Below are 26,106 nucleotides of genomic sequence, written 5' to 3'. Positions count from 1 at the left end.
AGAAGTAAAAATAAATATTTGGATAACAATACCCTATAGATAATGTCGGTGATGTAAAGTGTTAATTGCTTTACAATTTATGAATCTTAACTTTATAAAGCATTTTATCTGACTAGATGAGTTAAAACAAAAATTACCATCTTAAATTTGAGAAGTGACATTCCCGCTCCACTCTTACATTTTGATAAGTGTGTGAAAGTATAGTACCCAATCACAGTAACGTAATTCACGCGCTCTTACGTTAGTGTATATCAATCATCGACAACTCTTACTTGTTCTTACATTATCCAACATCAATAAATTTAATTACGCAAATTAATAATGACGGATTATTTGGAAAATCAATAACATTCCTTAAAACCCTTATAACCAAAAACATTAAAGTTTCTTAAACTCGTGCAAATTTCCTTTACACTATGTTTGGATAAGAGAAATAAACTTGAAATTTGAATTAAAGTCGGAATTTATAAATTGATATGCACTAATTCCCTTGTTTGGATTCATAAATATATAAATTTTGAATTTCCGCAAGGAAAAAAAATTTGGAATTTGAGACCTTCAATTCCCAAGTTTAAATTCAATGTAAATATGTGTCATTTCCCAATTTCTATGATTGAGAGTTTAAAAATAACAAATTATGTATTCAATTCCATTATTATTTTTTTTGGTTAACTAAACAAGAAAATGCACAAGTTCTAGAAAATAAAATCTCATCATTTTAAAATTCATTAGTAATCTTAAATTTCTTCATCCAAACATGTGTTAAATTGTGTAAATTTCCAAACAAAACCAACAACTCGCCCACACGTCGGGGACCTTTTTTTGTTGCATAACTAGAACAGCTATCTGCAACTGACGACGGATAATGTGGCAAAACCGAATCGCACATAGTACAACGGTCTGGTGGTAGAATTTTTCATTTAGAAGTGAGATGTCTCATGTGTTGAATCTCATGGATGATGAATTCGATACCAAATTATATTGACTATTGTGTGACTTAGCTACACTCTGTGTTCCCTTAGAGTAACTCCACCCATGGAGCCCCCCTGGCAATCCACTATTGAATCAACCCTATTGAACAGTAATTGCCTTTAATAAATAGTAAATGTCCTTAATGAACAGTAACTGCCCTTAATGAACAGTAATTACCATTTGCATCTGCACCCTTGGAGCCCTCCCCCTGGCAATAAGTAATAAAATATTAGTTTTTTTTGTTTGTTTAAATAATACAAAATAAAATTATTTGTAATTTCGGATAAGATTTTTTAAATCGTTCTCGTTGCGCCACGTGTCATTTTATAAAAAAAAATTATTTAGCGATGGATTTCGATAAGATTTTTATCCAATGTCATCGTGTCACGTGTCGTTATCTTTTGAGAATCTTGTCTAAAGATTTCGATCAGATTTTAACTCGTTCAAAATTGCGCCACGTATCATTATCCGAACAGATAATTATTAGAGATTGATTTTGATAAGATTTTTATCCAATACGATCGTGCCATGTGTCATTATCTTTTCAAAATCTTTGAGGATAGATTTCGATCAAATTTTTAACGAATGACGGCATGCCACATGGCCTTATCTACAATCCAATCCTTTCTGAATCGTCCATATAATCCACCATCCATCCTCACAAATCTCACACCAATTTTCTCAACATCTCTATCTCATTATTCATAGTTTCTGCTTCTTCTTCACCATCTATCCTTACAATGTCTTCTTCTTCATCAAGGATGATGTGGGAAATCGATCAGCAAGAGGAAGAATTGTTTAACCAATCTGAAGGAATGTTTAACCTTCAAATAGCCAAAAATGAGATGGAAGAGGATGAGGAGCGTAGAAGGAGAGATGACGAAACAAGAATGGCCAGAGCCTTACATTCCGGTCGAGTCATCCAGACTGTTGCTCAGATATGCAGGCCCAACCGTTCAAGAAACCTTGATAGAAGCAGGCAACGATGGGTGAAGAGCTGTTGGACGATTACTTTGTCCATAACAATGCATTTCCTGATACGTAGTTCATACGCCGTTTTAGAATGGAACGACATTTGTTCAACAAAATCATAACTGATGTTTGCAACCATGATTCTTACTTTGTGCAAAAGAAGGATGCTTGTGGTGTTATGGGTCTCCTGCCTCAGCAAAAAATCACTGCTGCGTTGCGGATGCTTGCGTATGGAGCATCTGCAGACCAAGTGAATGAGATAACGAGGATGGGGAAATCAACCATTCTTGAGGTCCTGATGAGGTTTTGTGGAGCAGTCGAATCTTTGTACACCGCAGAGTACCTCCGAAAACCTACTCACATGGACTTACAAAGGCTTCTGAAGAAGGCGAGATGCGAGGTTTTCCTGGGATGATAGGAAGCATCGATTGTATGACACTGGACGTGGAAAAACTGTCCAAGTGCATGGCAAGGCACATATGAGGACAGAAAAGGAGCAAAATCTATCATTTTGGAAGCAGTGGCATCTTTTGATACATGGATATGGCACGCCTTTTTCAGGGTTCCGGGGGCTCAAAATGATCTCAACGTCCTTACCCAATCCCCAGTGTTCAACGACGTCCTGCAAGGAAAGGCACCAAAAGTCACGTACGTCGTCAATGGACGTAGGTACGACGGGCCATACTATCTAGCTGACGGCATTTACCCACAGTGGGAAACATTTGTCAAAACAGTGCCACGTCTGCGAAGTGCAAAGGAAAAACACTTTGCAAGCTATCAAGAGGGGTGCAGGAAGGATGTGAAGCGTTGTTTTGGTATCTTTCAAGCTCGTTGGGCGATCGTCAGAGGTGCTGCCAGAATGTTCGATGTAGAGTCACTTCGATCCATCATAATGACGTACGTCATTCTTCACAACATGATTGTGGAAGATGAGTTCGATTATGATGCGGTTGATGAATATAAGCCAGAGCCAGACACGATGAACAATTCAAGAACACGGATATATTGTGCGCATGATGCTACCGAAGAACCCGCGCAGCACGAGCCATTAGAAAGGGATGGATGTTACATTGAAAGGGTCATTCAACGATATACTACACTTCAAAGGTCATCTATGCACAATGATCGGCAAATTGACTTGATAGAGCACCAGTGGGCATTGAAACAAGCTGAAGATACTTAAGTTTATTTAGTATGTTTGTTTGTATTTGGTGTGTTTATTTAATTTTATTTGGTGTGTTTTTTGTAGTGAGTTTTTTTATTATTTGCTATGTTTATGTATTATTTGGTGTGAATTATTTGGTATGTTTATGTAATTTTATTTGGTGTGTTTTTTGTAGTGAGTTTTTTATTATTTGGTATGTTTATGTAATTTTATTTGGTGTGTTTATGTAATTCCATTTGGTGAGTTTTTTAGTTTTATTTGGTGTGTTTTATAATTTCATTATACGTGAACAATTTGATGAATAAAGATTCTATTATTAGCATAAATATATTACGAAATTAAATGAATGTACTCTTACTTTAAATAAAGTACTAACTTCAATAAATTGGAAACAACATAAATAATAAATTACAACCCAAAATGATTGGAAAACTATGGGCTTCGATTACAAAATGTACCTTATTCATCATCACTTAACCAATCTGTGGTGCTAGGATCATCTTGTCTTGTTGTGCTAGGACCATCTTGTCTTGATCTGGCTTCTCTTGCACGCCTCATTTGCACCACATCCGCTTTCTCCGACTACCAAAAATATTTAGAATTTGGAGACATCCCTTCTAAACGCGTGTTCATAATGTCACGATCTCGTTGTGCAATTCTTTCTTCTCTAAGCAACTCCCTTTCTTGCCTAAGTAGCTCTTTTCCCTCTGTTCAGCTTGAAATGCTTGTTGAATAGTTGCAGCTTTTGCCTCATCTCTAGCCTTTTCAGCCTCATATTTCACCAATTCCCGCGCCAACGTCAATTCACCTTGACGAGCAAGTTCTTGCATGTACTTTCCAGAATCATTCTTGGAAGCACTCCCTTTCCTCTTTGAAGCCTTCTTACCTTGAGGCCTAATTGGATAATGGGTCGACCCCAACGCTTGTTCAGGAATGGGCGTTTCAGGCACTTCTTCTCCTTCTTGTTCATCAACATGGGAGCCATGATTGGGTGTAGAGTGTGGAGTGGTGCTGTGTAGAGGGGTGTTGTGTAGAGGGGTGCTGTTCATGCATACTTTTGGACCAACAGGCACAACTTTGAATTTAGGACAATCTTTAACAATATTCCAACATTCCCACCGGTTGAATGATTTGTTTCTTGATTTGATTTTGACAGCATACCATGCTTGTGCTTGAAGTTGCTACAAATGAATAATAATGAAATTATTAGGTAACAAATAAATAATACAAACAAATAATACTAATGAAATTAGGTCACAAATAAATAATACAAACAAATAATACTAATGAAATTATTAGGTAACAAATAAATAATACAAACAAATAATAATAATGAAATTATTAGGTAACAAATAAATAATACAAACAAATAATAATAATGAAATTAGGTCACAAATAAATAATACAAACAAATAATAATAATGAAATTAGGTAACAAATAAATAATACAAACAAATAATTATAATCAAATTAGGTAACAAAATAATACTACAAACAAATAATTATAATATATTCTTACCTCATCCGCATAATTTGCCCCACTTCGAACATTACTACTAGCTTGTGTCAAGGCATCTCTCCACGTACTATAGGAATGGCAAAGTATTTTCCAACGACTGGACATCGATTCTTTGGTTCTTTTCCCACCTATTTGCTCAAGAAATTTGGTATGAATTAAACTCCACATTTCTCGCAACTGCATCTCATTATCAGTAAGGGAATTATGAGTAACTTCAACCCAGCTAGTGCACAATGCAACATCTTCAAGAAGCGACAAATTCGTACCTGCATTAGTAGTCATTTTGTGGAAAAAAAATTGGATTGAAACTTTGAGAGAAAAGATAGGAATTTGATTGAAAGTAGTTGAGAAAATATGAAATTGTGGTGTAAGGTAGATGGAGAAGAAGTGGTATTTATAGAAAAGTAAAAACAATTTTTTACAATTTTTTTTCAGATTTTTTACAATTTTTACGGATTTTTTACAATTTTTTTAAATTTTTATTCAAATAATTAATCTCTGCCGTTGGATTTTAAAAAATTTGAATTCCAACACTCCAGATTGTGTCATGTGTCACAACGATAACTTTTCTTAATTTGAAAACTATTTTTTCTTTTTTTTTTAAAATTTATAAAGCAGATTAATATCAACCGTTGATCTCAGATCGAACGGTTGATATAAAATCAGCTTTTTTTTTTATTACCATTGGAAATCAGACGGCTCGTATGAAAGAGCCGTTGGGATCGAACGGACCGTGGGAAGCCACATGGCTTCCCAACGGTCACTAGGTTTTCTACCTCGCGCGGGCCCATGCCCTGAAATCCAGTCGGGCGACACGCCCCCACTCGCAAGTGAGGGGCACGCGCCTGACACAAAAAAAATAAAAAATAAAAGGCCGAACCCAGGCCTGACGTCACGGGCCTCGGGCCACAGGCTTGTCGATTCCCCACCCCCCCCTCCCGACCCTCAGGCTCTCCAAGGCTGGAGGCCTACCAACTGGCCCTCAAGCCCTTTCCTAGAGGCTGTCCCCCGAGCAACCACCATGGGTGGACTTGCTCTTAGTGTAAAAATATATGAATGTACCAAAAAAAAAAAAAAAAAACTGAATCGCACACGAAAAGCCACATTCTTTCACGGCGCGTACTAAAACGCGCTGATACGCGCGTCCACACGCCCTTATGGGAATCGAATCCTTGTGAAAAAGAACCCCAACAACCTCCATGCAAATAAAATATATATACACACATATATTTCATCTCCACAGAGTGAGTCCTTTTCTCTAAACTCTCCAAAATTCTCCAGAAAAAATCCAAAAAACCCAAACGAAGGGAAATCTTACTTTCTCACTCGTCAAAACCACTCTCTCTCTCTAACAGTTGGTGGTGCAATTACTGTAGATTCAAAGAACCGAAGAGAAACGCGGGGCATTTGTTTATTTTTTTTAATTATCTGTGTGCGATCATGGCCGTTAACAATTCTCAGACGGTGGTGGGGGGTGGGCTGACGGCGGGGGGTGTGCCGGCGGCGTCGCTTTACGTCGGAGACCTCCATCCGTACATGACCGAAGGTCAGCTGGAGGAGGCTTTCAAAGGCTTCAAAGGTGTCACGTCCGTACGGCTCTGCAGGGACACCGCCACCGCCACCAACCGTTCTCTCCGCTATGGCTACGTCAACTTCACCACGCCTGAAGAAGGTTGTTTTTCCTCGATTTAATTAATTTAATTAATTATTGGTTTTTGTTAAGTAATTGAATTTTGGTTATTTGTTCTGTTTGGTTACTGAGAAAGTGCATGCGACTAACTTGGATTGTCATGGTTATTTGTTCTGTTTGCAGTAATTTGATTTTGTTTTTTCCTGACTGGAAAAATACGATAAATTTTCATAAAAATTGAGATGAGTTTTTTAACTTTTTATTTATTTAATTTTTTAGTATATGTTTTGTATTGAGATTCTTGTGTTATTATTATTGGAATTTGGATATCCATAAACATTGTGAAATAGAAAAGGGAGGAATTACGATTTTGTAATTTTGGCGTGTTTGATTGTTCCACTGCGTGCGATTTCTCGATTGATCTGTTTGGTTTGTAAAGAGGGACAGCTCCTCTCATGCACCTGCCCGCGAGAACATAAACAAATGTTAAATTGCTATGTATATGGTCATAATCTTATTCTAATTGCGTTTGGTTTTCGTTTAAATAGCAATTCGAGCCATGGAGGTGATGAACCATTCAATGCTGCATGGAAGAGTGATAAGGGTCATGTGGTCACATCGTGATCCCGATGCAAGGAAAAGTGGAATTGGGAATGTGTTTGTCAAGGTATGTCTCGTTGCTTTAGACCTAAGTCATGGAGAAATGCTGATATGGTAAAACTATTTTGGTTTTCTGTTGTAGAACTTGAGCGAATCGATTAATAGTGTAGAGCTTGAAGAAATGTTTAAGAAGTTCGGACGTACTTTGTCTTGCAAATTGGCCATGTTTGAAGATGGGAAGAGTAAAGGTTATGGCTTTGTTCAGTTTGAGTCTGAGGAATCTGCGATTGCCGCTATTGAGAAGCTAAATGGCACCACTGTCGGAAATAAGCAGCTGTATGTGCAGGTTTTTTTTTATTGTTTCCTGTTTTCCTTCTTGTCTCTGGACGTTAATCATACAATAATTACAACTCGTGTCACAGGTATGTTGCGAAATTTGTTAGAAAGAGCGATCGGGTTTTGCCCAACCCTGGTGTTAAATATACAAATTTGTACATGAAGAATTTGGATCCAACTCTCAAGGAAGAGCTTGTGGAAGAGAAGTTCTCTGAATTTGGGAAAACTGTTAGCTTCGCAATTGCGAAGGATGACCATGGGAATTCTAGAGGTTTTGGTTTTGTGAACTTCGAGAACCCAGATGATGCTAGACGAGCAATGGAAGGAATGAATGGATCACAACTTGGTAAATTATGCATTTTTTATGGCATTAAATTGGGAATATAGTTTTCCATATACAGACCATTAATATTTGGTCCAGCGGTTTATTTTGACTAGGCTCCAAGGTTCTGTATGTTGCAAGGGCACAGAAAAAGGCAGAGCGCGAGCATATTTTGCGTTGGCAGTTTGAGGAAAAACGAAAGGAGCAAATGTTGAAGTTCAAGGTAGTTTGATTTCCCATTGCTCTCCCAAGATCTCTTGGCTCCATTAGGTTTACAAAAAATGGGGCTTGCATATGGAATTTTTTTGCTTTCCCATGTTTGGTATGGGAGATTAATTACACCGCGTCATTATTCCCAATATGCCATCTTTAATACAATTAATATTAGTAAATTCTATCCTTTGACAGAGACTGATTTATGGATATAATTGAAACACTGAACAAAATTTGTTTCCAACTCTTGCCCAAAACTAACATGGGAAAGGAAAAAAAAATGATATCCCATGGTTTACTTTCTCAACATCACAAACACGGGAATGACATGGGGATCAATTCCCACCAATGCATTTCCGCAAATCAAACGGGGCATTATAGTAGCATCTGATCTTTCTATTTCTTTGTATTATATGCAGGGATCAAATGTCTATGTGAAGAACATTGACGATGATGTCAGTGATGAAGAGCTGGTAGGACACTTTAGTCAGTGTGGAATGATTACTTCTGCAAAGATTATGCGAGACGACAAAGGAATAAGCAAGGGGTTTGGGTTTGTTTGCTTTTCTACCCCTGAGGAGGGCAACAAAGCTGTGAATACTTTTCATGGTACGAAGTTGATTACATGCATTTGTTGCTTTTAAAGCTAAGAAATCTTCGTATGGTAATATCCCTCAGTTTTGCTATTCAACGGTTTTCTTTACGATTATTTTTAAGGAACTAACACACACGTATTCAATGTTCCTCTTCCTTAATCATATAATATCTGCTGCTCTGTAATTTTTATGCCTACATTTTTAAATGTGTTTCTATTTATGGTTTTTATTTCACGGTAAGAATTTTAAGCTAAGTGTTAGCCTTTGTATTTCGTGTTTTCTTCGAGCTGCTAATCATGCTGCCTCTGATATCTCACAGGATACATGTTTCGTCGGAAGCCATTGTATGTGGCTATTGCTCAACTAAAAGAGGAAAGACACGCACAGCTGCAGCTTCAGTATGCACAGCGTATGGCAGGATTTGTGGGTCCTTCCACAACTGTCATCCCTGGTGGATACCCTCCTTTCTACTACCAAGCACCCTCTGGGGTTGTTCCACAAGTGCCTCCTCGACCGGGACTGATGTATCAACCTTTGGGTTTGAGGCCAGGATGGATACCCAGTGGCTTTGTACCTACGTCCGGACCAGCCTATCAACCACCACAGGTTCCCGTAGTGAGTACTATTCTTCCAGTGCCTAATTATCTAGCTCATGCAGTCATCTGCATGCATATTTTTATGCCTTTTTTTACGCAATCATGTGGAATAATTGGATTTTTTTTTAAAAAAAAGCAGAGAATTAATATAGCAATCGTGCTTATGCTAACTCAAAAATCTTCATCTGCAGATGCCGAATGCTCCAAGACAACATAGGCAAAACAGGGGCAGAATGAATGGGCAAATGATCCCACAGGGAGGCGCATATATACCACATTTACAACAGCCCACTCAGTTGCCACACACTGCAAAAGATTCAGACAATCAGCAGGCTTGTGTTCTCTTACTTACAAGCTTTTGTCACCGTTGTGTGTATACATATACGACCTTGTATATAACCGCACAACTTATACCTTTGAGTGCTTAACGAACCTATAAAGCGAGTACTGATATTGACTACTGTTGGGTTTCATTAAAAAATTAATAAGGAATAAAAAACCAACAAGTTCTTTAGGACTGAGATGAACGTTTGTTTCCCTGGCTTTTAAGTATGCCTGATGTGTCCGTTACTCAAGAAATTCTAATTCTCTGAATGACATTCATTGCAGCGGACGGGGCAGGCTAAGTATGTTGCTAATGAGCGTCAACGCGACATGAATAAAGGAGTCTCGTCTGCTGCTTCCAATTCTGTTGGAGTTGGGGTTCAACCAGAGATGCTGAGTAGCATGCTTGCTGCTGCTTCTCCTGAGCAGCAGAAACAGATACTTGGCCAACAGCTCTACCCACTCGTCCATAAACAAAAGGTGATGCCTTCACCACATTGATGTTTAATTTCTTTTTAAGCATACCGGTGTACAAGTTTCTATAGTTGTCGTCTCTAGCAGTATTAATGCTCCATAAAAATTTCTGAAGGGCCCGTTCGGTAACGTTTTTTAAAACTGTTCTGCAAAACGAAAACAACAAATAGGATTTTGCATTTTTCTGATTTGCAAGACGTCAATGAACATATCCAAATTTTCTTGATGCAGTTTCTATCATTTTAAAAAACTTTCAAACATGGTATCAGCCAAACACAGGCTATCAAGGGCCGATACTAAAATTTACTCACCACTTTTACGTGCAGCCCGACCTAGCTTCAAAGATAACTGGGATGCTACTTGAAATGGACAACTCGGAGCTGCTGAATTTATTGGAGTCACCCGACTCTTTGACTGCGAAAGTGGAAGAAGCAGTTCAGGTGCTTCAGATCTCCAAGACGAAAGTACCTAACAAAGAGAACATTCATCCAAGTTATCTTTCTGCCGAGGTTGCAGTCAATTGAAAATGGGAGATGGATAGACGCTTTATCGCAGCTCATGACCTTCTTTCTTTGGCCCATCACAATGTTTTCTTTTACTAGTTTTTTGTTCTCACAGCAGAGTATTTTTCTTTCCTTCATACAACATTAACTTCTTTTTTGCTCTACATTCTCTGGTATCGTAGTAATACTGATAGAACTGATGAATTTTCGGAACTTTAATATTTCGGGGTTTCGGATTCAAGTTCTTTTAATATTTTGGCAAACATAATTCTCTGTTTTCATTTGAATTTTCTATTGCATCTCGTCGTATTTCATTGATCTTTAATCGCCTAATCGTGTATCAACTCTAACCATAGTGTTGAACTTTTGATAAAATAGGAATTATTCCATCACTAGCGGTATCCTAATTTTTATAGTATAAAAATGTTTTAAATTTTAGCGGCAAGACCTTTGAAATAAAAAAGGCTTGTGACACTCCACCTGTAGACCTGACATTCGTGTCGTGTTTCTCGTGTTCATGTCGTTTTCGTGTCATACCCGATAGTTTAACGGGTCGTGTCGTGTAATACCCGTTAAATTAGTATATACATACTAAATTTCGAAGTTGATCCCTTTATGAAAGTTGTAAAGCTTTTCATTACAAGTGATTACATTTTTCACACTTCTACAATAATTATTATTCATTTTGCACTCAAATAAAAAAACATTGTTCATGAGATTTGGAGGGTTTTAAAAGTCTAAACGATCATGTAACTATCGTATAAGCGTTGAAGATGCAATTATGAACTTTTATTATGCTTTCACATATTTCAGACTTATACATTAATGATTATGAATTTTGTTTATTCTGAACTCCCTTAAAATTACTATTCATGAGAGTTTGTAAGGTTTTAAAAATTCAAACGATCATATACCCATCCTCAAAGCGTAAAGAATGCGAATACAAGCATTTGCATATTTTTTTTTCATATTTTTTTGCACATGTAAATTAATTATTATAATTTTTTAATGCGTTTGGTATTTTTAAATTACTTGATATTTTTATTTTTAATGTGTTTTGTGATTTTTAATCTCAATATTTGCCTATAATATCCTATAAAAATAAATAAATAAATAAAACTTACATTTAATATATAGAATAATAATTAATAAACAATATATACATATTCATTATATCTATTGTATTTTATAGTAAGTTTTTTTAGTAGTTTAAAAAATTATAATCATCAAAATAACTTTTTTCTTATCGTGTCGAAATAGGTTACTCGCGTGTCACTCTCGTGTAAACCTGTTAGAGCAAGTCCACCAGAGTGGACTTTGCCCAGCACTCAGTCCAAATAGCAGCCCGGCACCCTATCCATGTCCTCCAGCCCGCACAACAGCCTGGCACCCATCCCATGCTGGTCTCTGGGCTAGCACAAAACAGGCTGACCAAGAAGCGGGGCCATTTGCTGGCGCATGGCCATGTGCCCGATCCTGGGCTCTTGGATTTGAATATTTTCAAATCCAACAGTCCAGATTAATTAACTACATTAAAATTAATTAAAAAATATAAAAAAATACAGAATTTTTTTTTAAATACAGTAAAATTAAAAAAAAGTTATTTTTTTTCTATAAATACGTAACCCTCATCTTCCACCTTACACCACATTTATTTAGTGTGTTTTTTTTTAAGTTTATTTGATGAGTATGTAATTTTATTTTAGTGTGTATTTTTTTTAAGTTTATTTGAAATTTTATCCGAAATTGATTAAAAATCTTATCCGAAATAAACTTAAAAAAAAAAAAAAACACACCAAATAAATGCACTAGGTGCCAGTGCATTTTTTTTAGCGGTGGAGATGCCTTGGCTTATTACTGTTCACTCAAGTATATTACTGTTCACTTGAGTGGATAAATGCGCTGGGTGCCGGCGCAAAGTCCTTAGGGGGTGGACTTGCTCTTAAGGATCTGTTATTAACTGGTTATTATCGTGTGACCCGATAATGATTCGATTATTTATCATATTGATCTCAAACCTGTTATTTTCGTATCATTTATATAACGTGTTAACGATCGTGTAAGAAATTATCAGGTCTACTCCCTGACCCTGTGCCCAACTTTCCCTCTTTTTTGGTTAAAGGCATATGATAATAAGATGTGCCGGGTTTGGGCCCCCGAAATATATGACCGACTTAACTCCAATTTTAATTTGTACATCCGTTCGTTTCGATACAAACCCAAAAAAAACCTCTGGAAAATTATTACCGCGAAATATGGGCAGTCACGGACGCAGCAGCCGAAGAAAGGAGGCGCCGTCGTCTTCCTCCAAGAGTCGCCGCAGAAGAAGATCCGACGACTCCGATTCCGTGTCGTATACCGACTCCGATGATTCCGACAGCCACGACTCCTCCCCGGCGAGGAGCTCCAGGAAGCGCAAGGAACGAAGCAGTCGCAGAAAGAGCAGCCGTCGGAAGGACTCCGACGACGAGTCGTACGACAGTGATGAGAGCGAGGAACGTGACCGCAAGACGAAGAGGTCGTCGAAGAACGTTACGGAGGAGCAAATCGCTGAGTACTTGGCTAAGAAGGCACAGAAGAAGGTTTGCGATTTGGTCTCTTAGGGTTTCGTTTTGAAATTTTATGTGAATTTTATGATATTGACTGTACGGTGCTCTTGGTTTTGATTGAGTAGGCAGCTCGAGTAGCCAAGAAGATAAAATCGAAGACGGTTTCGGGTTACTCGAATGATTCGAATCCCTTTGGCGATTCCAATCTCAATGAGATGTAAGTTTTTATTAATTTTTGTGGGATTTAGACTCTATTCATTGGTTACATTGGGTTCGGTATTCGATGTTGGGTTATAGAGCACATTTGGACACCCTATTGCGAAATTAGTTGGCTTTGTGAAGCAAAAGGTTATTGAATGCTTATGCTTATCAATCGTGGAAAGCTTTCATTTATAATATGGTCAATTATGAGTGTTGAATATGGTTAACCTCAAAGGACGAGGAAGAGCGTTTATGCTGAAATGTAACTGTTTACATTTTGCCGGAAGCATAGGCCATTCATATGTTACAGGGTGTTTTGCTCCTTCTTTTATATTCTCGTTATAGTTGGTTGTATTTAGTAAATTTCAGATTTGAATATTTTTTTAGTACAGCTATAGTTTCGTAGTCTTATTGGCATATCTCATTGGCTCAACTATCTATCTGATATGTGGTGGCTGACAAATACATATGTTTCGTTAGGATATGCTTATGTGGTGGCTGACAAATACATATGTTTCGTTAGGATATGCTTATGTGGTGGCTGACAAATACATATGTTTCGTTAGGATATGCTTATGGATTGTAATGTTTTTTTTTTATTTTTTTTATTTTTTATTTAACTTTACACTCTGCCATTTTCAGGTTTGTATGGCGAAAGAAGATTGAGCGTGATGTGTCACATGGTGTTCCGCTTGACGAGTTTTCAGTTAAGGCTGAGAGAAAAAGACAGAGAGAAAGAATGGTACATAATTCTAGCCCAAAATTACTTCTCTTATGTTACTTTTCTAATTTTTGTGTTCTATTCCTTGTGGTTATGGAATTATTAGTCTTAAACAGGGGTTTATATATTCTAGCCCAAAATTACTTCTCTTTTTTAACTTTATTCTGTTGTTGGAAGATCCCTGGAGGATTCGATTGAAATTCATGACCAAAAAATTCGATTTTATCTTAGAAGTTACTGGAATCAGCATTAGTTGTCACTATAAGATGGATTACATGGAGTAACAAGCTTAGCTGCTGAAGTTTGTTGACATTGTACAAATAGAGACTGAGAGCCTTTTTCTGCATCCATATAAATGGATCTATGTAGATCATTGTTATTACATTCCAATTCTTCCCGATACCTCCCAAGGAAACTTCTAAATTGTATCACAAATTGACAGTTCTTTCTATTATATTAGAACGGAACATAATCCTGAGTCCTCACGTAGGATTGGATGCAGATAGAAAAGGAATTTACTAGTGCATAATCATTTTGATATCTCGATAAACCTTTTAGGATAATTAATAGGCAAGAGAGGCATTTGAAATTGCTAGGAATACAAAGGGAACTAAACCCTACACTGAGACTGAGGCTCATTCTTTTTCTCAAGGTTATTCTTTCTCTTAGGTAACTGTGTACTGCACACATGTACTATGTATTGTATTCCAAATAGATTAATCCTGTGCCTTGGCCATGACGAAAGTTAGGTGGGTTGGCGGTTCTGTTTCATTGTCTCTACATTTGTACTTTATTGACTGCGGAGACAAGAGAATGAGACTCTAGGGAACCATTTATATCCGGTTACCAGCCTGCTAAATTACTTTTTGATGGAGCTCCTGCTTAGCTAGGATGAAGAACAAGAAGAGTATAGAAACCATCCAATTATCCAGTAACCCATGTGCTAAAGAAGTTTTTTCATGGAGGACATGCTGCAGAAGTTAGCTAAATAGGAAGATAAAAACAGTAACGGGATAGCTTATAATTTTAATAAAGACTTTTGCTTTACTATAATTAATAAACATATCACTTAGGCTTTGTTACAACTATTTAATATATCACAAGACCAATTTCTCTTCAGATGCCATCTTGGGGCCCTGGGGTTGCAAAATAAATGAGTTCTATGATTAAAACATGGGATTTTTAACCTCAGTAATTTACAGCTGTTCAGTTTGCATCTTTAGAGTTTTAATATATTTATTACAAACTCATCCTTCAGGCAGAGATTGAAAAGGTTAAGAAAAGAAGGGAAGAAAGGGCACTTGAGAAAGCACAACATGAGGAAGAAATGGTAAGTTTATTGCCTGGTATGGCTTATATTTTTTCGTTGAAGATCTTGGGCATGTTTGGAAGTGCTTTTAAAATGACGTAAAGTGCTTTTGGTGAAAGTGTTTTTGGGTTCCGAAAGCACTTGAGGTGCATTTTGGAAGAAGCACCAGTGTGCTTCTTGCAGGTAAAAACTCCAGAATGCTTTTCCAGGATTCACTTGCATTTTTAATAAGGATTGGTTCCAAAAGTATTCCAAAAGCATTTTCATCAAAAGCGCTTTCATTCATTTTAAAAACACTTCCAAACACACCTCTTGGAGTAAAATCTGAATGCATTTTCCCATTGGAAATGATACTTTTAGTTCTATAGTTTCTCCTTTTCCTAATCAGTCTAGCATTGCTTTTCGGTTAAGTAAAGTTGATTTCTTTCTGCAGGCACTGCTAGCCAGAGAACGTGCTCGGGCTGAGTTCCAAGACTGGGAGAAAAAAGAAGAAGAGGTGTGGTGCTGAATTCAATCAATAAATTCCTATTCTTGCCGATTTTTGCGTTGAACTTGCATTTTTCTTTTCCAATGCTCTAGCTTACATGAACGTGTTGGGATTTTGTTTTACCTGTCAATTTGACAATCAACATGTTCTACGTACAGTTCCACTTCGATCAAAGCAAAGTCAGGTCAGAGATCAGATTGCGTGAAGGGCGTATTAAGCCAATTGATGTATTGTCTAAACATCTGAATGGCTCAGATGACTTTGAGATTGAGATAGACGAGCCGTATATGGTCTTCATGGTAAATATTCCTGAGAGACTGGTGCATACTTTCACAAAAATATATTTAATCTTCACAGCAATTTATTTGCTTCTCATTTCTACATTGTACGGAAATTATTAGGCACCTTTCCTGTGCAATGAGTGGAGATAGAAAGAGAGTGAATGAATGTTTCTTTCCATGACTTTTAGATGCGTGTGTGTCTGTACACGCTTGTGTGGGTGGGGATGGGTTATCTGGAAGGGCTTGGTTTCTGTTCTTGTTGATCGACTTGGTTCTTAATTAGAGCTCTCAAGTAGCAAGAGTCTTAATTCTTGCAATAGTAGCCTGGACCATCAATTTCTATTTTATTTTTTCAATATTTAGGAAATTATTACTTTCTTTCAGTTCTCCATCTCGAGACAGATGTTATAAAGTTGAACACATGAAACAAGCATTACCTTTTCCATTTCAAATCAAATGTTTATCTCTATTTAATGTCCAGTGTCTTCTGTTTCAATGTTGTAATTTGGTGTTGTGTGCGTTAATAAACATAATAATGACATAGATTGAACTGTTTGAATCATAATTCACATTGGCATTTGACATGTACAATGCAGGGATTGACTGTAAAGGAAATGGAAGAGCTTCGAGATGACATCAAAATGCACCTTGATTTGGACAGGGCAACAGAAACACATGTGAAGTACTGGGAGGTATTATTTTCTTTCTTTTCCTTTCAGTGCATTTCTACCTCTTACAATGTTTCTCATGGATACTTTACCTCCAGATATGAGTGCTTCAGATTAATCAGGTTATGCTAATTAGTTAGTGTCTCCTGTTTTATGATATGGTTTGCTTGCTTCAATATTTTGTATTATCGATGTGGTTGGAGGCTTTAACAAATATAATGCTCCTTTATTTGATTATTTTTCTTTTTATTCAATTTTTTTTTGTCCATTGGGTTGTCTAGAGTTAGTTAGCTGTACCCAACGAGCTAATCAGAAAATCAAAGGCATGTGAAGTTGCAACTTTGCCAGCTGCAAACAATAGTTATAATTAGTTGGACTTCATTTAATTGCCTAAACATTTAGTAATTTAATTTAGATGGTGCCTAAATAGTTATATATTAAAAGCTAAATTTGTTTTGGGACTGTATCCTAATATACAATTTGACAGGCACTTTTAGTGGTTTGTGATTGGGAGCTAGCTGAAGGTCGGAAAAAAGATGCAATAGATCGAGCTAAGGTTCGTGGAGAGGAACCTCCTGCTGAGTTGCTTGCGGAACAAAGAGGCTTGCATACTAGCGTTGAAGCAGATGTCAAGAACCTCTTGGAAGGAAAGACTTTCAGGGAATTAGAGGAATTACAGTCCAAAATTGAGTCAGAAATGCGTTCTGGAACAGCCAAGGTTGTTGAGTATTGGGAGGCTGTTCTCACACGCCTCCATATATTCAAGGCCAAGGTACTTTATCCTTACATTCTTTAATGTCTTTGAATTTTATATAGGATATAGTGTTTGGACTCATTATTTAATTCCATCCAATACAGGCTTGTTTGAAAGAAATCCATGCTAAAATGTTGCACAAGCATTTGCAACGGCTTCAGAAACGGGAGGATGGTGAAAAGAACTTGGATAGGGTTCATGATTCACAACCTGAAGAGGAGGAGAGTGAGTCTGATGTCAAAGGTATGCACACTTTTGACCTGTGGGTTTATGATTTTATTATGAATACGGGTTGCTAATATATTTTTGTATGTAGATGCTCAAGCATTTTCTCCAGAACCCATGGAGGAGGAGATTCATGTGGCTGAGGAAGAGGCCGGGTCATTTTCACCAGAGTTGTTGCATGGAGATGAAAATGAGGAAGTAATCGACCCTGAAGAGGACAGGGCTATACTGGTAATATTCAGGTCCTAATACTGGTAAGATTTCTTTGCACAAGTACATTGGTGTAACCGCATGAGTGTTGTGGTATGTTAACAGGAAAGGAAGCGTGTAGCTGTGTTAGAAGAACAACAGAGGCGGATTCAAGAAGCTATGACATCAAAGCCAGCTCCACCAGAAGATAATTTTGAGATGAAGGCCATGAAATTCATGGGAGAAATGGTTGAAGGAGATGCAGTTCTTGGCACGGGTTCTGAAGTGAACCTTGACTCACAGGTACTTCATCTTGTCCATTCTCTTCTTTTGCACTTTATTTTTTTTTCCCTCAGTTTTACTCAAGGAAAAATGAAATTGTAGTGGGGCACATCTCTCAGATCTTTATGCAGAATTTGATGAAATAAATGTGGATGTAGGTATACTGGTGGCATGACAAGTACCGACCTAGAAAGCCAAAATATTTCAACCGTGTTCACACCGGATATGAGTGGAACAAGTACAATCAGACTCACTATGATCATGATAACCCTCCTCCGAAGATTGTGCAAGGATACAAGTTCAACATCTTCTATCCGGACCTTGTTGACAAGACGAAGGCCCCACATTATACGATAGAGAAGGATGGCAACAGCAGTGAGACATGCATTATAAGGTTCCATGCAGGGCCACCCTACGAGGACATTGTAAGTTTTCTTGATTTGGTAATTGAATCTTGTTGGTTATGATCCTGTTCAGGATGAAATTATTTAGTCACTCTTCTAATTGGATCGCAGGCGTTCCGGATAGTAAACAAAGAATGGGAATACTCCCACAAAAAGGGGTTCAAATGCACATTTGAACGTGGAATTTTGCACGTATACTTCAACTTCAAACGACACCGCTATCGTAGGTGACGTGTTGGTAGGTTTGTTACTTTTCATTCCGAAGCTGACATATATAAACAGTTTGATCGAATCTTGATTAATTTTCTTTCTGTGTACTATAAGATTTTTTGAGTTTAATTGACGTGTAGTCACAATGCTGCCATATGAGCATGTATAATATGCGGGCAACGGTTTGTTTAACCTTAGTTGAGAACTCAGTTAAAAGAACAGGAGTTTGGATACCTTGCTTTTGTTTTGCATGGTAATATTGTACTTGTATGCCTCTAACTAGATTGTGGGTCAAGTTTTGAAAAGAAAAGGGTAGTGAAATTTACGTACGAGAAGAATAAGGCATGCTTTAATGCATTTTACTACGGCTTGGAAGTCTTGCTGGACTTTGTCTACGTCGTGTTTTTTTTTTTTTTTTATTTATTTTTTTATATATATATATTTTTTTATACAAGCGATATTGTGACAAGCGTGGAGAGAGGCTGCCTCATAAAACCCAGTTAGTGTTTGATTAGGACTGAAATATCCCATTGGTCCATAATCCTTTGTGCTAGGAAGTGTTCTTTTTTCACCTTCCACTGAAGTTATTGCGGTTATTTGTAATTTACCAATTTATCCTTCCCCAGTAAAAGAGGTTATGCTTAATGTCAAACATCAACCGTCCCTTCTTCATGGGCTCATCAACCATCCCTCTACCTCTGCTGCAAAGCTCCGGCGAGACCACCTTCGGATTGTCTCTCTGCAGATTCGATTTTCTGCACAGCCTTGCGAGAAAATATAAATAGGAGATTGAAGAGTTTGGTTTCAAAGGATGAGTATTAGGTGCAGTTAGAGACAGAAAAAGGAGGAAGAGGAGGAGAAAAGAGAGAGAAATCAGTTCGCTTGGAGATATGGGGATGAAGAGGAGGATAAATTATTTGGTAGTACTGATATTTTCATTTAAAATTTGACACCAAAATACAACAGGACAAAACCAAAATACAACAGGAAAGCCCACATAGAGGACTAACATACCTACAAACCAGAGAGACAACAAACATCATAGTGATATAAGGCCAAGGACCGACACAAGCAACAACTATATGTCACCCTAGATCACTCCAACAAAGACTCAATTTAATGTGGGCAAGGTAGACCATCTTTGTTCAGAATATGTACAATCGAAGATGACTTATAATTCATATTAAGGAATTAAAATTAAATTATGTTGAAGCAGGGGTGGAAGCTCTCAGAGAACATGTCCAAGTTGCAGCGGGCTTGGATAATTGTGAGGTCGACCCCGCCGTGCAGTAGGTCTACCGTTCTGATGCCTTTTCGGGCCATTTCTTCGTGGGTCAGTGTACAAAACCATAATTTCATGTTACCATATTTGTTGGGTTCGGGGTGAGCGTGAATAGTGACAACAAGTTAGGTTTATGGGGTTTGGCGCTGCTTGCTTGCAGACAGAGGAGATGGGAATTGCAGAGAGAACTCATGGCGCCTGGGAGGGAGGGACTTGGGGGATTTTAAAATCCCGTGAAAACCATGGCAAGTAGGCCAGTGGGTTGGAGCCTTGGAAAGAAAACAAAGGGAAAGTCAGCAACCATGGCAAACAATACCAAGCAAGTGGGATTGGAGCCGTGGAGGCTGAGGTGGATGGGAATTTTTTGGGCATAGAGGGTGTTCGTACAGGATTCTAGATCTGGTCCCTCTCACAGCTCTCCGAGGAAATTGCACGTTCTTGCTTGTCGGGCAAGTTCTTGTTGCTGGGTGTTCTGCAAGATGAGTCTACAATTAGTTTGAAATGTGCCTTTGTGGGGCCTTTGGTATAGTCCTTGAGGCTCACAATCAAAACTAACAAAGATTTGAGCGTACCACTGTTATCTTTGTATAACAGATTGTTGGATAAACGTGATTTAAGTTGATTACTTGCTTCCTAAGTTACTTAGACTTCTTGTTTATCAAAAGATTGTCACAGATGGGTTAAGTCTACATTAAGTTCTTTTTTTGCCTTGTAAATAAGGACTTTTAATTCATAGTTTTGTATGTCCAAAATGAAGGGGGTCCAGGACCCTTCCAACAACTTCCTCGATCAAAGTTCACTTTAATAAAAACAGGCTTACTAACTTGACCAGATTTGAATGCAAATGAAACTCTTAAGTAGAAAACAGATGAAAATGACTTAGATACATGAAGGAAAGTACATTAAACGACAGATCTACTAAATATAAGTATAGACAAAAGAGACTCTGGCAAGATTTAACCTTCTCGGGTAAGGTTGACCTTCTTGCAACCTCTTATCTTTGTGTTTACATAGGTTTGGGTGCTAAGAGGGATGGAAAGTAAATAGGTTTTACACGAGAGAATCGATACTACAACACTAAAGGAAGGTAGCTGAGCTTTTTCACTAGATAAAAGATGGCTTTCTATAAGGGAACTATAGCTAAAAGGGACTGAATCTAGACAAAGTTTAGCTTTCTGGATATGAACTAGCTTGAGAGCAGAGTTTGTATGCCTTTTGATTGGTTGGTTGAGTGTCCTTGTCTCTGGTGTCCCTTTCATCTTTTATAGACAATTTGGCTCGACTGTCTTGGCTCTGCTTTAGCTGATAACATTCGGAGGGCAGTGAGTCATCGCTTATTTACTTATTCATGCCATTGAAAAGTGCTTTTTGGCTGGTGGTGAGGTGCTATCTGTTGCCCATCACTTCAATCATAGGCATGTGGCCTATGCCTTAGCTGAAATGGCTTCAATTTGCCTCAGGCCTATCGACTAGACTCGAGCAAGTCCTCATTTGCTTTGGCGCCTTTGAGCCTTCATTACTACAAAGTCCAATGTTAAATATTAACCCAAATAGTGCCCCCTTTAATCATTGTTAAGTCTATTAACCAAGATATTTATAATGATTAAATATTAACTACTTGCTTTAACTCGGGACTCGCGCCATTTACTCAACCATTTTCGAATAAACCTTTGCACTAACCCACAATCTCCAACATTAACTAATTGCCCGTTAAATAACCTCAATTTAAATTTCCTCGACCAACACTTCCAACAAACCTATCTATCTGAATTTCTAGAATTCTCGACCCTCTTGCATTCTCAATCTTTTCTTGCTTGCTGTCTTCAATCGCCTTCAATCAACTTCATTTCTTTCCCTTCAAAATCAACCATGGCCCCCAAATTGTGCCCTGCATCCGAATCTGGAGAGGAGTCGTCAATTTACGCCTTCGACTCAACGACCTTCATCTCCCTCAAGTTGGCCTGAATCTGTCTATTTTCTTCGAAGAGGGAGAGATGCATTCTTTGGGGCCAGCCTAGATTGCCCAAGTCCCCATTGCAGTAAAGAACAAGATGCCCACTGCCAATGGGTTCACCTCCTACCCTTACTTCAACGAGGTTGGGATTTTTGCTTCCAAATGGTCGAATTTTAGAAGGGGTTTCCCTTTAATGAAGGATGAAGCCTAGTCATAGTGGGTGAATGAGCTCGAGCCCATCTGGAAGCAGAAATGGATGGCAAATGGCATTTACAAGCTCAATATGATGTCTAAGGTCACTGTCATAGCCAAGCTCGAGCTTTTAACCACTGCACTTATCTTCTGGAATAATGGGACCAATACATTCGACTTCAGAATGGGTCCCATGACTTCCACAATCCTGGATATAGCTCAGCTCTTCAGCCTAAAGCCCTCGGGCAGATGTGTGGACATCACCCACGATTGGTCATCGCCCTTTCTCCCAACTGTTGAAGACTCAGAGGCATTTGAGTTAATCACCCATATAGAGTACAACTCTTCAACTTTCAAGAGCTATGAGACATTCTTCGCGGGCTTCATTCCATTTGCCAAAAAGACGTTCAACCCACCCTCTCCAATCGTAGGTAGGGCTCAGGAACACATGCACTTCCTTGTTTACTGGTTGAACAAACAAGTGTTCCCAAACAAGTCAAAGGGAGTGAAGCTGGAGTGGATCCCCTTGGTGGAGGCACTGTACTCATTTGGTGACATTGCTACAGGGCCTTTCATCTTGGCCCACCTCTACCATTTTCCCCACAAGATGAACAAGGGTGAGCCATTCAAGACTAACCTCAATAGGCCTACCTAGATGGTTCGACTTTGGCTCAAATGGTACTTCCTTGAATTTCAGGCGGCCAACTTGGAATTCCCCAAAGGCGTAGCTCTAGCCCGCATCTTAGCAGAGGCTTCCACTAACAACCACTCTACTCTCGCCTGCCTTTACTTCTTCAGAATTTGTTGGACTCATGAAGATTTGGAGTGGGGTGCCTCTATGCTCAGAAATTACCCTTGGTTTTTGGATCAAATCTTCGAGGATTCTTTTGGAAAGGATGGCAGTAGCCTGTGCAAGGAGAAATTCATAAGCTGCATCCAACAAAGGGACCTAGCCTAGGGAGTTCGAAATGACTGAACTGGCTACTAGCATGGGCTAGAAGTCTACCACCCTAACTTCTGTGGTAAACAATTGAGATTCAGGTAGGCAATCCCAGTGCCATTCTTCGATTCTCTGCACTATGGAACCTCTTATTCCTCCAGAGGTTTCGGGCAACTCGGCTCAGCCTTGAGGTTATGAACAGGATCACACACAAGCCTGTGGCCTTGAACTTTGAGTGTACTTCCTCTTTCGCCACTTGGTAGGAGGCCAAGTGGTCAAAAAAATATGATGGGGATATTAGGAAGGCCCACGATCGTCTCTTTGGCCAGGTCTTCTTCAAGTCTTTCCCTAAGAAGGAGAAATTCTCGAGCTGGAAGGAGGCCATTAATCAAAATAACCATCTTTTGCTTATACGTATGTCACCTCATCTTTGTTGCTGTTTCTCTTTATGAGGTTTTTGCAATATGTGGTTATCTAACCCTTTTCCTAATTTGCAACCCAAGGCAATACTAAAGGAGTGGATGTTAGGCCAAATGAGGAGGTTGCAAATGCCCTGGTTCTCCAAGAAACTGCTGCTAAGGTAGCAAGGCAAGGAGTAAGGTCCAGCTAAGCTGCTGGGGATGTTGGAGACATTTCCTAGCTTTTTAATGAGTCAAAGACCAAGGCTAGGCTTGAAGTGGAGACAAGGGCTCATCGTCGAGCAAGGGCGACCGTGGTGGAGTCTTCAGAATCTGAGCTCGATGAGAGACCTCAAGCTCAACTAGCCTTGCCTGACCCGAGAACTACTCCTACCAAGAAGAGAATCAGGGCTCAAACCTCCCAGGCCTCCAAACCTTTCTCTGTCCATCCAATCAAAGTGAGCATAAAGAAAAAGAAAGTTGCTAGTAAGTGTTCTAGATTTGGTTTCTTCCCTTAAAACCTGATTCCTTTGTGTTTTGAACTAATCCCTCATCTCTTTTGTAATTAAGGCCTCCACTTACTAAGAAACCTGCCCCCACTCCTAGAGAGTCGGGCGTAGAGGTGCAACAAGAAGATAAGGAGGTCCTCGTTAAGATCATTGAGAAGTTGAAGGTATACCTTCTCAACCTTTGAGTACTAAATTGATGTTGAACATCTTACTCTTCACCACTCTTTTTGAGTCTTTGTTGTTTTCTTGGAATAGAATACCAGAGTTGAGTCTCCCAGCCTAATCTTTCTTATCACCCAGCTCAATCGGTGTGTTCTTCTCATTTTGGGCCAAGCCTTCAGAGGTGCAATCTCCTCTCTCAACATTGGTTAAGTTTTATGTTTTCTAAGTTTTCAAATGCTAACAAACACTTTAGTTATTTTCCAGGCAAATGGTGGCACCTCTACACCTCAAGTTGGGTAAACCTCAGCCTCTACTTCTTCCTCCATTCCTCTTCCTATGATGGTCACTCCCACTTCCCAATTTAATCCAATAACTGGGGAGATGCTTCATTACGTGGAGGATGATAGTACTTCAGTAAGATTTTTTTTTCTTAAGCCCTTATTTAACATTCTCTTCAAGTTTCTTCAGTAACTTTTAATATGTGTATTGCTTTTTCCAGTCTTTTCCAGTGCACGAGACAACACACCAGCCACCACCAGCTTTCAGGGAGCCTATAGTTCTTGAGATACCTGTTGTCTCAGAGGTAACTAACCCCAAGGCTCCCCCAACTATTTTTTGGGCCAACCCGTCAGCTTTTTCTAAAGCAGTAGCATCAATAAAGGTCTATTCTCCCAAAACTCAAGGTTCAACTCATGTATACAAGTCTTTTCACTTCTTCTTTTTCTCCAGTTTAAGTGTAAAACAACCTTCTTACTCATTATTTTCTTGGTTTAAAACAAGCTCCATGTGAGGGCTCGAGCATGTCTCCCCAGCCTACAGTGCATAAAGTGGTCATCCCTCGGCCTCTTAAGGCCTCTGGAGTAACAGGGATCCCCATCCTTAGGCCCAGAAAAGCTGCTACTGCCCTAAAACCTTCCTCTATTTCGGTTGAAGCTGCCTTTGGGGGAGTTGGAGTAATGCCTTCACCTCTTGCATCTATTTCAGCCACGTTCTTTTTGCCCAAACTAGTAAGAGAGTTCAAGCAAATAAGGACAAAGCTGAGGTATCCAAGGAGCATTTTTGAGCCTCAACATCTTCAGGATCTACGCCGAGTTTTCAAGGAATGGATGTAGAGGGACTTCACTACTTTCTTCAGTCTCAAGGCACTCCAAGAAGCTGAGAAAGCACTCACTGAGTTGTACAAGGCTCAACAAATGTCAAAGGTCTAATACGAGTCATTCCTGTCTTTCTTTGGGAACTTGAGGGCTCTGAGGAATCAACATCTTTAGGCAGAAAGGCAAGCAAACCGAGTGAAGTGCTACAAGGAGAAGCATAACAAAACTTCCAGCTCATTACAGCAGCTAGTGGAGGAGGGTTCAGCCATAGAAGATAGGATCATGGTGGGGACATCTGAAATCCAAAAGTTGGAGGAGCAGCTCTTTGCATTGAAGGCTGAGCAGATAACCTTCTCAAGAAAGTTATATCAGAAGATCGAAGAGGTGAAGAGGGTCAATCTTGAACTGGAGGACTCCAACGCCCAACTGGCCAATAGCAACATTACTTTGGAAGAGCTAAGCATGATTTTCACTATTATGCAAACTTACCATTCCAGAACAGCTGCCTTAGCTAAGGATGTAAATTTTTTAGGATATGATCTTTTGTAACCTCCTTTTGATGAAATGAAATGAACACTTCTCTCTTTACTTATTACTTGTCCATTTATACCAAACTGTTTTAAATAAATAAATAAAAGAATCCCACACTTCTTCCAGTGTTTAAACTTCATCAATGTAACAATCTCTAACATTCCATAGAGTTAGGTGATACTTCTTTAAAAACTTAGCATTAACTGGATGTTTCTGCAAACTTCCTTCTAAATCTGCCAAGTAATATCCTTCTCTATCTAACATTTTGTTGATGATAAAAAGGCCTTCCCAAGTGGGACTCCACTTCCCAAAACCTCTAACTTGAGCTCCCAAGGATATAATTGTCTTCCATTCTAACTTTCCTTCCTTGAAAGTTTTCAAATTCACTTTCCTGTTGTATGCTCGAGCAACATCCCTTTTTCCTTCCTGGATCTTGTTCAAGGCTTCAATTAGGCTATATCCAACTCTTCAATCCCTTGACACATGACCTGGATATATTCCTCACTATGTAAACCAAACTGGTTTTAAAGCCTTAAAGAACT

The 26,106-nt window shown here is 38.7% G+C and overlaps 2 protein-coding genes and 1 pseudogene across 2 annotated transcripts; all 3 read left to right on the top strand.

Moving 5' to 3' along the window:
- Positions 1 to 5,862: 5,862 nt before the first annotated feature.
- LOC126598797 (polyadenylate-binding protein 7-like) lies at positions 5,863 to 10,473 on the top strand. Its single transcript, XM_050265154.1, has 10 exons — positions 5,863 to 6,300; positions 6,807 to 6,925; positions 7,001 to 7,194; positions 7,281 to 7,540; positions 7,633 to 7,739; positions 8,149 to 8,338; positions 8,645 to 8,940; positions 9,113 to 9,253; positions 9,531 to 9,725; positions 10,046 to 10,473. Exons 1-10 carry the CDS (start codon positions 6,069 to 6,071, stop codon positions 10,241 to 10,243), a joined length of 1,932 nt encoding a protein of 643 aa, XP_050121111.1. The 5' UTR covers positions 5,863 to 6,068; the 3' UTR covers positions 10,244 to 10,473.
- Positions 10,474 to 12,417: 1,944 nt separating this feature from the next.
- On the top strand, positions 12,418 to 18,735 carry LOC126600005 (cactin). Its single transcript, XM_050266500.1, has 13 exons — positions 12,418 to 12,804; positions 12,897 to 12,988; positions 13,615 to 13,714; positions 14,952 to 15,023; positions 15,436 to 15,498; positions 15,648 to 15,788; positions 16,367 to 16,462; positions 16,926 to 17,210; positions 17,297 to 17,435; positions 17,509 to 17,648; positions 17,733 to 17,909; positions 18,047 to 18,313; positions 18,404 to 18,735. The coding sequence occupies exons 1-13, from the start codon at positions 12,478 to 12,480 to the stop codon at positions 18,521 to 18,523; spliced, it is 2,019 nt and encodes a 672-aa protein (XP_050122457.1). The 5' UTR covers positions 12,418 to 12,477; the 3' UTR covers positions 18,524 to 18,735.
- A 6,160-nt stretch (positions 18,736 to 24,895) lies between these two features.
- On the top strand, positions 24,896 to 25,582 carry LOC126599036 (uncharacterized; annotated as a pseudogene).
- Positions 25,583 to 26,106: the final 524 nt, after the last annotated feature.

Source organism: Malus sylvestris, chromosome 14 (assembly GCF_916048215.2).
Source record: "Malus sylvestris chromosome 14, drMalSylv7.2, whole genome shotgun sequence".
Classification (NCBI taxonomy): Eukaryota; Viridiplantae; Streptophyta; class Magnoliopsida; order Rosales; family Rosaceae; genus Malus; species Malus sylvestris.
Note: the sequence above shows the minus strand (reverse complement) of the source record. Positions and strands in the feature narration are given on the sequence as shown.

Coding starts and splice junctions, on each gene's coding strand:
- LOC126598797 (XM_050265154.1), top strand. CDS start 6,069: ATGGCCGTTAACAATTCTCAGACGGTGGTGGGGGGTGGGCTGACGGCG. Junction 8,339..8,644: donor AGCTGTGAATACTTTTCATG/GTACGAAGTTGA, acceptor GATATCTCACAG/GATACATGTTTCGTCGGAAG. Junction 9,254..9,530: donor AAGATTCAGACAATCAGCAG/GCTTGTGTTCTC, acceptor CATTCATTGCAG/CGGACGGGGCAGGCTAAGTA.
- LOC126600005 (XM_050266500.1), top strand. CDS start 12,478: ATGGGCAGTCACGGACGCAGCAGCCGAAGAAAGGAGGCGCCGTCGTCT. Junction 15,499..15,647: donor GGGAGAAAAAAGAAGAAGAG/GTGTGGTGCTGA, acceptor TTCTACGTACAG/TTCCACTTCGATCAAAGCAA. Junction 17,910..18,046: donor AAGTGAACCTTGACTCACAG/GTACTTCATCTT, acceptor ATGTGGATGTAG/GTATACTGGTGGCATGACAA.